Source organism: Larus michahellis, chromosome 6 (genome assembly GCF_964199755.1).
Source record: "Larus michahellis chromosome 6, bLarMic1.1, whole genome shotgun sequence".
In the NCBI taxonomy this organism is placed as follows: Eukaryota; Metazoa; Chordata; class Aves; order Charadriiformes; family Laridae; genus Larus; species Larus michahellis.
In genome coordinates, this window is record NC_133901.1 from 18,927,301 (window position 1) to 18,942,475 (window position 15,175).

General features: G+C 63.1%; 1 protein-coding gene across 1 annotated transcript; it reads right to left on the minus strand.

Annotated features, from left to right (window-relative positions):
* Window positions 1-5,689: 5,689 nt before the first annotated feature.
* FOXL2 (forkhead box L2) lies at window positions 5,690-8,392 on the minus strand. The gene has a single exon (XM_074591246.1). It carries the CDS (start codon window positions 7,791-7,793, stop codon window positions 6,873-6,875), a length of 921 nt encoding a protein of 306 aa, XP_074447347.1. The 5' UTR covers window positions 7,794-8,392; the 3' UTR covers window positions 5,690-6,872.
* Between the last annotated feature and the right edge of the window lie 6,783 nt (window positions 8,393-15,175).

Consider the following 15,175-nt stretch of genomic DNA (forward strand, 5'->3'; position numbering starts at 1 on the left):
CTTCAGGCAACACGCGGCTGATTTTGAACGAATTCCCACCACCCCACCAAATTCTGCAGCTGCTTGTTTGGCTAATAAAACCCCATGTGGTTTCTAAACTTATAGAAAGAAAAAAGGAAAAAGATGTCCATCCTAGTAAACTCTAAGTGAAAACTCATTGATTACCTCCGCCTTCCTGTCTCTGATTTGATTAATCATTTTCCATCTTGCTTTCCGAGTCACTTCTGTGTCGGTTTCCCCCTGCCTGAATCCTGTAAGACTTTTCCAGAAGGGCGGCTGTGATGTTGAGACCAGCATACTGTAAACAACCACAAGAAGCAGAGCTAATGTTTTCAATACAGCTCAAGGACTAAAATAAACTCATTGGATTAGGGCAGCCTGAGCGATTGTTTTGGTGAGCGCTTCCCAGGCCCGCCGCTGAGCACATCCCCGAGGGCTACCTGGGGCGGGCGGCGGTGCCGCCGCGGCCGCGGGCGACGGAGCGGGCGAGCGGGCGGGCGCCGAGCCCCGCCGGAAGGATCTCCCCCCCGCCACCGCCGCCTGCCCTGCGCGGGGCCGCATCCCTGCTGCGGGGCAGATGTTACACCACCGCAGAGCAAGAGCCCTGCCAAGCCGCGGGGATGCCCCGCAGACCCAGGGATGGGCTTTCGGAGGGGTGCGCATAGGGGGTGGAGAAGGCAGACCCAGGAGCCCCGCTGGAGGCCTCGCTCCGTCCCCAGCTCCCGGCCGCCGAGGGGTGCCCAGGGCTGCAGGCGCCGCCGGCGGGGCTCAGCGCGGCACCAGGGCTCTGCAGCGCGGCTCGGAGCTCTCCGGTCCGGTTATCCCGGCCCTGGCCATCGCTCACAACAGTGTCGGGTTTTTTAGTCCTCGCAGTAGTTTTTTTTTCACCGCCTTCTGTTGCCCAAAGCACCACGCCGGATGCCCGTCCCCGCCTGCACCGAGCTGGCTCCCTGCGTTTGAGGGTGGCCGGCGTGTCCCGCCAGCGGGCAGAACCGGACCCCGCAGGGCGGGCTGAGCCCCAGCGCGGGGGAAAAGATGGGACTCCGGTCTCTGCCGGCTGCCCGCCCCGTCGACCCGCCCTCCGGCAGCGCAGGGCCCGCGGCTCGTCCCGGGAGGCGGCGGGCGGCCCGAGCCGGGGCACCGGACCTCGCTGCGCTCCCGACGGCCGGGGCACGGCGGACGGGCAGCGGGGAGAGCGGCCGGGAGCCGCGTCCGTCACACACGCAGAGCGGAGATTTTTTAAGTAACAAATGTACTTTTTTATTTTTGAAACAAAAATATCGTTTTCGGCTTAACAATAGCCGGATCTCGCTGAATGAAGCCTTTGCATATTTTCCTGTTTTAATTGGTTGTATAATAAACAGTCCTGACCCCGCACTCTCTTTTCAATGAGTTCAGGGTGAAACGCGGACCATGGGACTGGAAATGACTTTTTCGCCACTTAAAACACGGACAAGAATACCAGGAATCAGGCGGTATTAAACAGCCGCACCGGCCGGGGCGGGAGGGGGGCGCAAGGTGAGAGCTCTGGGTGCGTCTCCTCCCGGAGCACAGCTCTGCCCTGACCGCAGCCACCGGCACCGGGCGCGACGAGAGGGGCAGGGGCGCCACCGCTCCCCTGGGGTCCCTCAGCGCCCCGCTGCCGGGCGGCTGCCCCCGCGCTCCCGCCGGGCCGTAGGCAGAGGGCAGCCGTGCCGTGCCGTGCCGTGCCGTGCCGGCGAGGAGCGCTCCCGGCGCCCTGGGCTCTGCCACCCTCCAAGCACGGCCAAGGCTCGAGGGCTACGCAAAGCAGGCGGAAAACGAAACCCTACAAACAGCCCCCCGGGCCCGGCACTGCCCCGGGGGCTGGAGCTACGGGCAGGCGGTGGGAGCCCGCTCAGCCCCGGGGAGCAAACCCTTCCCTTCCCCCGAGTGCCAGGGGCAGCGCGGTCCCGCTCCGGCAGGGCCGAGGCAGGCTGCTTCCACGCCCGCTCCGTGCGGGGAGAAAACAACCCTCGCTCTCCTGCTTTCATGTCTCGCCAGAGTTGCATAAACCTGGGGCCGCTCCGGCAGGGCATTGGCGGCAGCTCAGCCGGGCCAGCGGCCCCGAGACCCCGTGCCCCGGCTCCGGCCCCCGGAGCAGCCCCGCGGCGGGCGGCGGCCTCGAGGCCGGGGGGAGGCTCCGCGTCGCGGTGCTGGCCCGGGGAGCGCGTCCCGCTCCGCGGAGCGTTCCTCCTGCCGGCATTTATATAACGGGGAAAGGCCTTACACAACGCGCAAAGCCAGCTCTTGCCAAGAGACCGGCGCTCGGCCGCTCGCTTTCCTAAGGGGCCGACGGGGCTGGGTGGCGGCGCGGCCCGGGGCAGGTGGGAACGGCGGGAGCAGCTGGCGCTGCGGCCCGGGGCGAGGGAACGCCGAGCCGCCGTGGGCACCCACTGGCCCACGCAGTTCGTGCCCACGGGGCTGCCTGCTCGTGGGGTCGTTACAGCCCCCGTCCTCTCGCCCAGCCGCTGCCGTTCCAGGTGCCGCTGTCCCGGGATGCGGGCCCGACGCCGCACAGCAGCAAGGCTGCCCGGTGGCCTGGGCTGGGTGGGCGCGGGGGGCAAGTCTCTCCGTGGAGGCTCAGTCCCTGCGTCCCCACGGCCGGGTGTTTGTTAGCGCACAGCGAGGCCCCTGGCGATTGCCCCCCGGCCGGGTGCCCACTGCCCAGCGAGCAGGGATGTGGAGGCCGCCCCCCTCCCCAGGCCGGCGGGACCTGACCTCCCGACAGCGGCAGAGGTCTTGCTGCTGCCGGCGGGACGAGCCCTGCCCCATGCCGCCCCCGACGGAGCCCGGCGAGCGCGGGTAGGCCGGCCCGGGGCGCCGGCCGGGCTCCGGCTCTGCCTTCCCGTCCCCCCTGCGGAGGGCCGAGGGCAGCGCGGGGCGGCGCGGCGGGGGGCACGGCCGGGCTGGAGGCAGCCCGGGGCCCCGCAGCCCAGTCCCTCCGTGCCCGGGAGGGGGAGCGGTCCGCAGCGGGGCTGCCCCGGCGGTCCTGAGGGCAGGGTGGAGGGAGGGGGTAGCAGCCGTGCTCGGGACGCGGTGGCTGTTTAATAAAATGTACAAGTTTACATTCAGTGCAGTCTCTGTTTATAAAATACGGAAAACGATCGTGAAAACATCCTACAGGCGGGACGGCGGCACCGGCTGACTTGGGGACGCGCTGCTGCCGGGGAACGGCGCAGGGGGCTCGGGGCGAAGGCGAGCAGAGCCCTGGCTGGGCACAGGGAGCCCGGCAGACGGACAGGCCCCCGGCCTGGCAGGACGAGCAGCCTCTCCCGGCCCGGCCCGCATCTCGCCCCCGGCGGGCCCAGGGCCCGGGGAGCCGCAGCGGAGGGCTCCTGGTGGGTGACAGCAGGCTGGGGACCCCGAGGGCATCTCTGTCTGCCCCCAAGCAGCCCCACACTTCCGCACCCCCTCTTGGGGAAGGGGGACCCTCGTCCAGGGGCGGAGATTGCCCACCGCCGAGTGGCAAGTCAAACATGTTGCTCTCTGCCTCTCCGTATTGCCACAGCCGGGTGCTGATCACCCATCGCGGGCCCGGGCCCTCCCCCTGCGGCTCCAACGCCTGGAGACCCCCGCGGGAATCGGAGCAGCCCCGGGGTCCGCACGGCCCTTCCCGGTCCCGGGTTGCCGCCGCCTCCCCCTGCACCTACGCACAGCCAGGTATAGCTTCACCCAAGGCCCCAGCCGCTCCCGGGCGTTTGCCACGGGCGCTGCAGCCCGCGAGCGATGGCACAGCCCGGGAAAGGGCCCGGGGGGATGCCGGCGGGGCTGTGCGGGGCCCGGGGCGGCGCTGCCGCCCTCCCGTCGCCCCGTGCCCACCGCCGGCGGCAGGAGGGATTTCCCCTGCGAGCTCGCCATGGCCCCGGCGTACCCCGGAGGAGACAAGCGGGACTAGCAGTGCCTATCGAATAAGCAACGAGACGCCAAGGCCCTGAGTCCTCCGGTGCGAGGCTGCAACTCATAGGCGGCGACCGGGCTGCCTGGGCCGGTCGCCGTGCTCGCCCTGCGCTCCTCGGGGCGTGTGAGCGATGCCGCCTCTCCCCTCCACCGCCGGCTCCCACCTGAGGGCCCCGGGAAAGTCAGAGGCCCCGGGCGAACGCCCCGATCGCGGTTGCGGCCGGCAGAGCTACGGGTCATACGGGAGTGGGTTGAGGCCGTATCCCATGTGCTCTGGCAGCCCCGGGGCTGCCCGCCGCCCCGCTGCGGCCTTTCGCCTCCCGTTACATCGGTGTTCGTGTATGGCCTGGGCTCGCTTCATCCCTCCTGGCCCCCGGGGCAGCAGCTCGGCCCCGCAGCCCTCTGCAGACCGCGGAGCGGCCGCAGCCCCGGCCCCACTCAGCGACCCCTTTTGCCGCAGCCCCGCTTCTCTGACCACCCGGGAGCAGAGCCCCTCGGCCGCCCCACGGCTCCCAGCGCCCTCCCGTTCGGGCCAGGGCCTGGGGACAGGGAGCAAGGGGCACAGCAGGGCCTCAAGCCCGCAGCGAGGCCGGGCTGGCCCGGCGGGTGGCCCCGGAGCCCTTCTTCCCTGGCCGTGCCCGCCGAGCATAGCCGCAGCAGAGAGGCGACCGGTCCCCGCGTCCCCCCACCGATTTCTGCGACCGAGCTGGAGTCTGCCGCTTCCTTCCGTGCGGGGAGTCTGCATAAGGCCCTGGCGGAGAGGGAGAGCGTCACGCAGCTGAGCAAGGGCCTGTCTGCACCCAGCGCCCGCGGGTCACGTCTCCCGTGGGCCCTGCGGCAGACCCTCGGCAGCGGGAGGGGAGTGCTCACCCCCGGTACCGGGTTTCGCCCCTGGCACCCCGTCTCCAGGGGAGCGAGCTACCCGCGCAACCCGGAACAAGCGGAACACCCGCATCCCCGCTCCCGCCCGCGGGACAGCAGGCCTGGCCCGGGTCGGCGTCCAAGAGGACCCGCTATGCCCCAGGCCGGCACCGGGCGGGGGCCACCCCGCCGTCCCGTCCCCTCCTGAGCCCCCAGGAGCCCGCGCGGGGCGCGCTGCCTGCAAGCGCGGGCAGGCTTTGGAGCGAGGCCCAGGCCCCGGGAACGCCGCTGCCGGAGCCACCGGCCCGGCGAGGAGAGCGAGACCCGCCAGCGGCTCCCAGCACCGTCACCGGTCGGGGCACAGATGGGACGCGGGCCCCGTCGCAGCGCGGCCGGGCCCGGGGCTGCGCGGTGCCGCCCAGCGCCGCGGCCCCGGGCAGGCGGGGAAGAAACGAAAGCGGAGCCGGGGTCTGTGGCGGGCACAGCCCCCGGCGCTGCGCGGAGCGCTCTGCCTCCCGGCGCCCCGGGAGGGCCGGGCACATACGGGCGATGCGCTGGCGGCTGCCCGCGCCCCGGAGCGGAGACGCTCCCGGGCCCGCCCGCCCGCCCGCGGAGCCAAACGAACGCTCCCCGCACCTTCCCGGCGGCCGCCGAGACAGCACCGGGCCGCCCGTCGGCGCGTCCCCGCCGGACCTCTCCCAGCCACGGCGCTCAGCGGAGCCGATGCACCCCCCGAGCACAGCCCGCGTATTTCCCGCAGCGGAGCAGGCGTGCGCGGCTGCGGAGAGCGCTGCAAGCCCGCTGCCGGGGCACGGGAGCCGGCCGGGCAGCGCGGAGAGGCTCCGGCACACGGTCTCCGGTGCCGCTTCTCGATCCCCAGCACGGAGGAGCGGAGCGAAATGAAACGATATGGAAAGAAGGAAAGGCATTTTATTGGAGACTTTACAATGCTAGAAAGTACAATAAAAGTGCTAGTTCACTCTAGAAAAGTTGGTCCCAAAATGGTACTATGCCACAGCATCTATCAGCTTACATAAACATTTATAAAATCGCTATGAACTGGCCCCTGTATTATAAATGCTTTTTTTTTCACATTAATCTATGTAAAATCGAAGGATCAAAACGTTTTAAGAAAAAGGGCAAGCATTCAAAAGCAGAACCTACCGGAAAATCCATTTTGGGCCAGGTTTGGGGTCAAAAAACCAAAACGAAGATAGTTTAAACTTTCATTATTAATAATAATATGCACACGGAAAAATATTCCAATTTATAGGAAACCGTCTTTTTTTTTTCTATAACATCAAAATATTTTTTTTAGACCTGTATAAAATTACTTTTAAGACCTCAGAGGACATTGTCTCCTTTAAAAACTACATTTACCGCTGCCGAAACGTTTCACGAGTGACCCTGGCGGGTTTTGTTTGTTGGTTTCTAATAACCAGCATATCGCACATCTCCTGCTGTTACAGCAGTCCCCACATAAGTACTATTTTGACGAAAAGGCACAGCTCGGAAGAAAGGCAGTGCTTTACAGACCGAGGAAGAAGAGAAGATGAAGAGGAGGAGGAGGACGAGCAGCGCGGGCACACGGCAGTCTCTAGGCCCTGCCACGGGTGGAAATGCCTCCCCTATTTACAAGCTTCGCTTTACTTTCCCCAAGGCTGAGCCCGAAAAGATTATGGCCGAATTATAAACAAGCAGAATTTTGAGGGCTAAACAGCCTGCTTATAATTACATGCTCCCCCGCCTCCAACCCCTTTACAAACAAACAAACAAACAAACACACGAGCAGAGAAGCGATCGGTAAATCCGAGCTCGCCTAGAGGCAGCCGGCCCGGCCACCGCCGCGCCCGGCGCAGCCCCGCTGGAGAAGCTCCCACACTTACACTGCCTTCTCCTCAGCGCAGGACGGCTCCTACACTTACACTACAGGCGGAGCAGGGCTGCTATCTCCCCGCCGCAACAGTTTGGGCACAGAGAGAGAAAAGTCCGCAGCTAGAGAGGAGGAGAGACACGAGAACGCGGCGGGATCGGAGAGGGGCAGCGGGACCGGGGCAAGGACATTTCTGCGGCGACGGCCGGCCGGAGCCTCCCTAGATGTCTATGCGGGAGTGCAGGGCGCTGTGTTTGCTGTCGTGCTCCCAGTAGGAACAGTGCATCATGGACAGCTCGGCGGGCTGGCGGGCGCAGGCGAACTGGAGGCCGGCTCCGTTCGCGGCCGGGGCCGCGGGCGGCGCGGGGCTGGCCGGGCTGAGCTGCTGGGGGTGGTGGGCGTGCGGATGGTGGTGGTGGTGGCCCATGCCGTTGTAGGAGTTCACCATGCTGGGCAGCGCCATGCTCTGCACCCGCGAGTAGGGGCTGTAGGAAGCCGGGCCCGAGAGTCCTTTCACATTGACGGGGCTGACGTTCCCGCCAGACATCTGGCAGGAGGTGTAGGGCATGGGCGCGGGGGGCTGCGCCAGCGGCCACGAGTTGTTCATGAAGGTGGACTGCAAGTACTTGGGCGGGGAGAGGTAGCCGTAGCTGTCGGGGCTGAAGAGTGTCTTGCCGGGCTGGAAGTGGGTCGGGGGCGGCCGGAAGGGCCGCTTCATCCTTCGTCTCCTGCGGTAGTTGCCCTTCTCGAACATGTCCTCGCAGGCCGGGTCCAGGGTCCAGTAGTTGCCCTTGCGCTCGCCGCCGCCCTCCCGGGGCACCTTGATGAAGCACTCGTTGAGGCTGAGGTTGTGGCGGATGCTGTTCTGCCAGCCCTTCTTGTTCTTCTCGTAGAAAGGGAACTTGCTGATGATGTACTGGTAGATCCCGGACAGCGTGAGCCTCTTCTCCGCGCTCTCCCGGATAGCCATGGCGATCAGGGCCACGTAGGAGTAGGGGGGCTTCTGCGAGGGGTCCGGTTTCTCGGGGCCCTTGTCGGCGCTCAGCTCCTCCTTGACCCGCTCCGGTTCCTTGCTGCCGCTGGTGTTATGAGCCAGCAGCGCCACCGTGTCCTCCTCGCCGTCCGGGTAGCTGCTCATCATGGTGCCCCGCGTCCCGCCGCCCCGCCGCCCGGGGCACCGTGCGAAGCGCTGCCCGGTGCGCGCTGCGCGGAGCCCGGTGCTGGCGGCCGTCCCGCCCCGCGCTCGCCGGGACCGGAGCCGGGATGGAAAGTCGAAGCCGGGAGCGGGACGGAGATCGGGAGGCGTCTCTGGCGGCGCCGCTGGTCCGTGCAGCGCGGCGGCGGCGGCGTCCCTGCCCCCGCGGGCTCCGCTCCCCTCTGCCGCGGCGGCCGGGCTCTTTTCTGATTTGTATGGGCCCGGCCGAGTTCCGCTTTCGTCAGGAGCCCGCTCCCCTATCGCCGCCGAGCCGCTGGGCACGGCCGAGTTCACCCCGCAGTCACGGCGCCGCGCTCAGCCCCGCGCACGGGCGGCCCGACGTGGCCCCGCGGAGCGGCGCGGAACCGCCCCGGCTCGGCCGCGCCGCCGGGGGCGGGAGGGGGGGAGACGTGGGGGGGAGGCGTCCAGGGGGCGCTGGGCGAGCCTCCGCCGCCCGCCCGGGGCCCGCGGCACTGCGCGCCCCTCCCGCCCGGCGAGGGGCCGCGCTGGAGGCGGTGGGTGCGAGGGGGTGTGCCCGCAGCCGCCGCGCTCGCCCCTGCCCCGGCGGCTGTCACACGTCCAGCCGCACACGCGGTCGCGTTTATATGTCTTGGCCCCGGGCCCCGCCAACCGATCGCGCCCGGGGAGCACAGGGAGGCTGCTGCCGCTGCCTGCAAGTCGGTTCTTGCAGCCCTTATTTGCAGGCGGCAGAGAGCGAGAGGTGTCGGGTCGCTCCTTCTCCCTCCCCGCGAAGTACGCGCAGGCTGCAGGGCTGAAGGAGGCCCCGAGGGCCGGGGCAGGGTGGCGAGGCGGGGGATGACACACCGGGCAGCTTTCCTGATCGTTCCCCTGGAGAGCTCCGGCTTATTTCACACGGTTCCTGCAGCAGCCTATGTGGCACCGACATTCCCCCTCTTCCCCTTTTCTGCCTTCAAGTAGAACCTCCCCGAGCAGCAGAAAGGCAGCTCAGCTGGCCCGAGCACAAGAGGCGTCGTGTAATAACAAATCACTGACAAGGGGCTGCTCCAGCCGCGGGTACAGAAGCGGGCAGGCGGACAGGGGATGCTTTGCCCTGGTTTCTAACGGAGCCTTCAGCCCGAGCCCCGGGCGCGGGCCAAACGGCGCCCCGTTTGTCCCCCCGAGCGTCCCCTTCCCCGCCAGAGAACGTGGCCGCCGGCAGCCGCCGGAGCCGGGCCGAGCTCGGCGGGGCCGTGGCCCGGCGCTGCAGTGAGCCCGCTGCTGCCAGTGCGGCTCCGCTCCGGGGATCTGCCCGCACGGACCCGACCTCCCCGCCCGTAGTCAGGCACAAGTCGGCGTTTTCCCGCTCGGGCTGCCCAGAAGCTACCCTCGGGCTCGCTGCACGCACACCTCGGCGCCCGCAGATCCGCGGGCCGGCGGGTCACGGCCCTCCGACTCACTTCTGCCTTTTCTTGAACGCGAACCGCTGCGCAGCGTTATTCCCCGCCCCGCGGATTTTACGTGCTACATCAGTGCTCATAACCAAACGCAAGCCCGGAGGGCTGGCAGCTCTCAAACAGCAATTGCCCGGGGCAGCGGCATCTCCCGTCGGGGCGCCCTGCGGCTTCGGCGTCCCACGCACCGGGCTCGAGTTCCTCTGCCCGGCCCAGGGGACGCGGGTCCCTGCTCCCCTCCCCGGGAGAGGCTAGTTGTGGGTGAAGGCAGATGTAGAAACGTATTTTAACCGAGAAATAAAATAGCCCTTCAGAGAGTTATATATGTTTATATATATTATTACATTTATCGGCTAAAACACATTTCTGCGTCTTCGCCTATAGCCGTATAACGAATCCCTTCTCTCCTACCGGCAGGGAAATTCATACCCTAAACCCTGGACTGCATAAATTCGGTGACAGCAACGAGGCCCCTATATTTCCGCACTCAGCCGCGGAACAGAGCACGCCGCCCCCGGAGCACCCCCCTAACGCACACAAACGAAACTGCGGAGGTCTCAGGCCCGCGGGAGAGACGCTCTCCGGGTTTCGCCCCCCCCGGTCGGCCCCCGGCGGCTCCCCAGCGGCTGGCTCCGCGCAGGGCGGCGGGGCAGCCGGAGCCAGCTGTGCCCGGGGCCGGGGCTGCCGGGCTCCCCAGGGCCGGGGCTGGCTTCTCTCTGCCGGCCACCCATGCTGCTCTCGACGCTCCCCCTCGCCGCCGTTTCCGCGGCGAGGGCCGGTGCAGGTGTAAGAGCGCTGCTGCGTGTGTCATCACCTCTGCCAAATGGCAGATTCCTGCCTTTTCACTCCTAAGCCGGGCGCGCAACAACTTTCCAGGGCTCGCTCGCTCGCAGAGGACGTTTGACATCCGAGGGGCTTGTTCGGGGTTTTTGACAGCCCCGTCAAGGGGGATTTCGGATGAACACCAGGGCAGAAGCTCAGCCCAGCGCTGGGAGCCGCGATCGGGCCGAGCATCGGCAAAGGTGAGCGCGCAGCCCCGTGTGCGGCTGCTTGAACGTCTGACACAAGGGCAGGCAGGCACTGTCGGGCTCTCCCCTTATCCCTGTGCTAATTAAACCCTTCTTGGGACATTAAGTAACCACCTGAAAACGTACGAGCACGCCACTAAAGCCGAGCCTGGACACTGTAGAACTGCGGTTAAGCGGAGAGCTGAGGTCTTGCCGGCACTCACAGAAATGTCGAAGCGAAGGGAATGCAAGTAATAGGGGCGGGCAGCGAGCAGAGGGGCGCGGCGAGCCCTTCCCCGGTGAGGGAGCGGGGGATCCCGCCACGACCCCGGGGAGCGGCCCGACCCGCCGGTGCCGGTGCTCCAGGGCGGGCCCGCGCCCCGCCGGCCGCCGCTCCCGGGGCCGGCAGGAGCCTCACAAACCCGGACAAAGAGAGGGGCAGAAGGAGCCAGCGGAGCTGCTCCCGGACCGGCCCTGCAGCCGCCCTCGGGGGTAGGGGAAGCGGGAGGGGAGCTAGCCGTGGAGGGGGGGGGCTCACGGCGCCGGTGCCCAGACGGTGCCCGCTACGGCGAGGGGCAAATCCCACCGCGGGACGCTGAAAGGCGGCGGGGAAAGGGCTCTCCCTTTCTTCACAAGAGGGCAGAACCGCCCCGGCCGCAGCCCGTTCCCGGTGCAGGGAAGCCGGGAAGGAGGCGGGCGGGAGGGGCTCAGCCCCGGCCGCAGAACTGCGCTAAGAAGCGCCTCGAGAGGGGCTGCAAACCGGGGCTTCGCCCTGCTTCTCGGGTACCGAGCCGGGCCGGGTTCTCGTTCCCGAACAGAGCACAGGACCCTCCGGTGCGGCCCCAAGTCCAGTATTCCGGCTGGGAAGCGGCCGAGCCCCTACCCGCGAGTGGAGCCGCCGTGCGGAGCGGGCACGGCAAGCGACGGGGGTTGCGCCGAGGAGCGCGGCCGGAGCCCCGAGCCCCGGTCCCGCTGTGCCGTGCCGCGGCGCGCCGGGAGGGCAGCGGGGAGCGCCGCGGGGGACACGGGGCAGGGCGACGCCCCCACGTCGTGCCCCGGCAGCCCGGGCAAGGCTTCCCACGAAAGCCGTGCCTTCAGCTGCAGCGCTGGTAAGGCTCGAATAGCCCGAGTGTTTTTTTTTCCTACTCACCGCCGTGCAGGCAGCAGAGCCGATTTCTACCTGGATGGTTTGGGGTCGGTTTGTTTGAAAATGTGGCAGGCTTCCTCTCCCAAACATTTTTTTTTATCTTGGCGAGAAAACGTGTCTCTGGCGGGGAGCGGCGGGACGCCCCGCTCCCGTTCGGCCGGCGCAGCCAAACCGCCGCCTGCAGGCACCGGGGCAGGGCTCCCTCCTCCCGCACCCAGACCGGCACGGGGACAGCCGACGCAGCCCCTCCGGCTCCTAGTCCGCCCCGGGTGCCATGCCGCCTCTCGGCTCCCCGGGACGGACGCACGGCTGGTGCCGCGGTGCAGCAGTAAGGAACCGCCTTTCGGGACCGCTGTAGCCCGCAGCACACCGCGACGGTAACGACATTAACCCGCACTAATAGGGTCCGCGTAGGAACGGCACCGGACACGGATGCAAAAGCGGACGCAGGCGCGCCCTGTGCCGAGCCCCGTTTGCCCGAGGAGCGGGACCCGCGGCGGAGCGGGGCTGCGGGAGGCGGCAGGGCCGGTGCGCGCTCGGTCCCCGCGGCAGCTTTCCCTTCCCCGGCACAGCCGCCAAAGCAGCCGGGACAGGGCAGTCACCGCGCTACCGTTTCAAGCAGTTCTAGTTTCTTCCCTTTTTTCTCTTCTTCTCACAAATACTACTAGTCTTTACGATCGTATATTATAGGAAAATAAGGTTACACACCTAAAGCCGGCATGCGAGGGACTGTCCTGCACCCCGGCGCTCATGAAAATTAACAACATGCACTGCGGGAAGTGAAAATATTCTGTGCTCAATGAAAATTCATCAGGTTTAATCTGTTAAAAGGCTGGAAGAGGGAGGCGTTTACTTTGTTACGGAGGCGCGGGAGCTCGGAGTGCCCGCGGGCAGCGCAGCGCGGAGGTGCCCGCGGCACCCGGCTCCCCCAGCCCCGCAGCTCGCGGGCGGCCCGGGCCCGCCCGGCCGCTTCCTCCCCGGTCCCCGTTTCGCTGCCTTTTTAAACGACACCCGAAGGCAGGGCTCGATCCTGGCGGTGCTGATTAACGGCGCAGCACTGGCTACCAGGAATAATAATCTTTGCAACTTCAAGGCAACCATTACGTGAGCCAAAATCGCACCCGTGTCACTCCCTTTAGACCCTAAACTCTGGCTTGGAAAGGCTTTCGTTTTCAGAACTTCTCCTCTCGCTTGGCCGGCAGATCACCTCGCTCACCTAAGGACACCACAAACACACACCATCCTACTTTCCCGCCTATTCAGGATTCCCAGCAGCACAGTCCCGAACATTTCATAAGCGCCCTTTAATTACATTACTTGGTGTGTGACGCCAGCACAAGGAAATATTCACCTGGAAAGTGTCTTCTTCTGCATGAATGAGTCTCATTGTCAAACCCTCGAGCATATAAGGTGCATATATGTTTTGCAGTGGAGAATTTAGTTTCTCGTTTATACTGTAAAGCTAAAAATTCGGGTAGCTTCAGGCTTGTTTTCACAAGCTCCCAGCTGTACAAGGATTTCTGTTTTTACAGGAAAAACTAAGCAGTCCATAGACCATGATGGCTGTACATCCATAATGTGAGCTTCTATGAGGAACAGAGCAACTTTATTATGTTCTGGACTGAAATCACATTGAATAAAAGCCCATCTAACAGGGCCTGAGGGAAAAGTCACAAATGGGCTCAATTCTACACCCACTCCAATGGGAATTTTAGACAGAAAGGGTTTAGGATCAGGAGAGTAGATTTCCCCCTTCAGCTGACACTATGAAGATACTTTTCACTGTCCCGTTTCATTTTGAGCCTGTTCCTACTGCCTTGATATTAAAGAAATCTATCTCATGAGAAAAGGCAGCCCCAACCTTTTTCCCCTCTTATATTGCTACTTCCCATCTCTTCTCTACTCAGTTTCTTTTCTGTAGCCTGAGCCAGAGCCTTCACTACAGTATATTTGTTTATGCTTAGAGGACAGGCCGACAGGAAAACAAACTATATATTTCACTCTACCATTTGGTAGTTCCTTTCTTTCATCTGAAAACACAGCCTGATCCAGGGAAGGTTCTTGAATTCACACAACCGGTTACATGATGAAATGCAAACAGTTTCTTGTGGTATTAAATGGCAGCCTGCAGCAGAGTTCAGGTTGGCTGTTATGGATTCACTAGTTACGGCTCTGCAGGATAATCCTGTGTTACTGCCATCCTGCAGTTAGTGGCCTACAGCAATGCTGCTGAATGCTGCAAATAAAAACAAACAAGGCAGCCTCCTCTTTTTAGACAAAGTAGAAATTATGTCTCTCTAGGAAGCTCGAAGCAAAGATCGTTTGTATCAGAGTCTGACAACTTCCAGAGCAAGCTGCTCTTTCTAGCACTTCAAAATTGATGCTTATTTTTCTACAAAGCATGGGTGGGGGAAAAAAAAAAGGAACAAAAAACCCTGAACCATACAAGTCCACTCATGTCCAGATCACCCTGAAGTTGCAAATTAATAGCATTGTACAACAAAATTAGAGCCAAAGCAGGCTTCTCCCATTGTTGCTACAGAGATGCACTGTTTAACAGATCATTTTTAGGCAATAAAAAAATCTGCATGCTTGTTTAGACTGTTTCAAAAATTGCATTATTAAAGATCCAAGCAGGGAAAATGGTACAAATTTCAGATTATTTGAAAAAAAGAGGCCTCAAGAAAAATTCTGCCAACCAACCAAGGGATATAAAAGAGAATTTACGTCTTCTGTTACTTCTCTGAGAACATGGTTCCCAAACCAGAACCATGACTCTCTCTGAACTCATATAAACTACTCGAGTCTGTTTTCATCTAGAGTCCTGGACATTGCTGCTTTGAGGAAACAGTAACTGAGAAGGTTTTTCAGGTTACAAGTTGAAACTGCTAAATTTAGGAAACACAGATCCATCAACATAGTATAACAACGTAACTGGAGTACTAGTGGTTGGGAGAAGAGCAGTTCCGCACCTGATAAAACTTTGCTGACAAAAGCCCTTTTAGGCACACAGTCATACCGGCAAAGCTGTTTTCATCTGGAGAGCCTGTACAACAGGCTTGAGGCTGCAGTGAGCTCTGGCAGTTGACAAGGTTAGTTAGCTTTGTCCGTACCGGGAGCGCTTGGCTGTGGCAGTGTACGGGGGATGCTCATGCTCAATCTCGTGCCGGGGACTCCCACTCCTACAACAGAGCTGGCCAGATGGGGACATGCTCACACATGTTGCAGCTATGCCGATTTCAGTTTGAGTAGCTTGTGGTGACTCACTCAGGCCGCTGAATTTCGGCAGCACATCTGTCTACCGTAAATTCAAGTTTTGTCTTTAGCAGCCCTTTGGAATTTGTACAGGGCCCATGAAGTGCTCTCTGCCCACTTTCTGCAGGCTCCTGCAGGGGAGGTGATGCCCTGGGAGCAAAGCTCTACAGATACAGCAACATACTGTAAAACCCACATGTATACTCAGAGTTTGCTATCTGCATTATGACCTTGTAAGTCATGCTCCTTTTCCATTTCTGAGCAACTAGAAGCAGTTGGACTTGGTTAAAGCTAAGTAGTAATGTCTCAAGGTCTTCCAGAACTTGTAGAAGGGGCTAGGTTAGCCAGGAACAGGGTGCTTTTGTTTTAAAATAGACTGTCCACATCTGGAGTTTATGTATGTGTTACCTATATAAACAATTTGTGACTAACTCCGTATACACACAAACTTCTCCCTCATCTGCTTATTGAACAGAAGCCCTGGCTGAAACACTCCAAGAATACCCT

Excerpts from the sequence above, each read along its gene's own strand:
- FOXL2 (XM_074591246.1), bottom strand. The coding sequence starts at position 7,793 with ATGATGAGCAGCTACCCGGACGGCGAGGAGGACACGGTGGCGCTGCTG.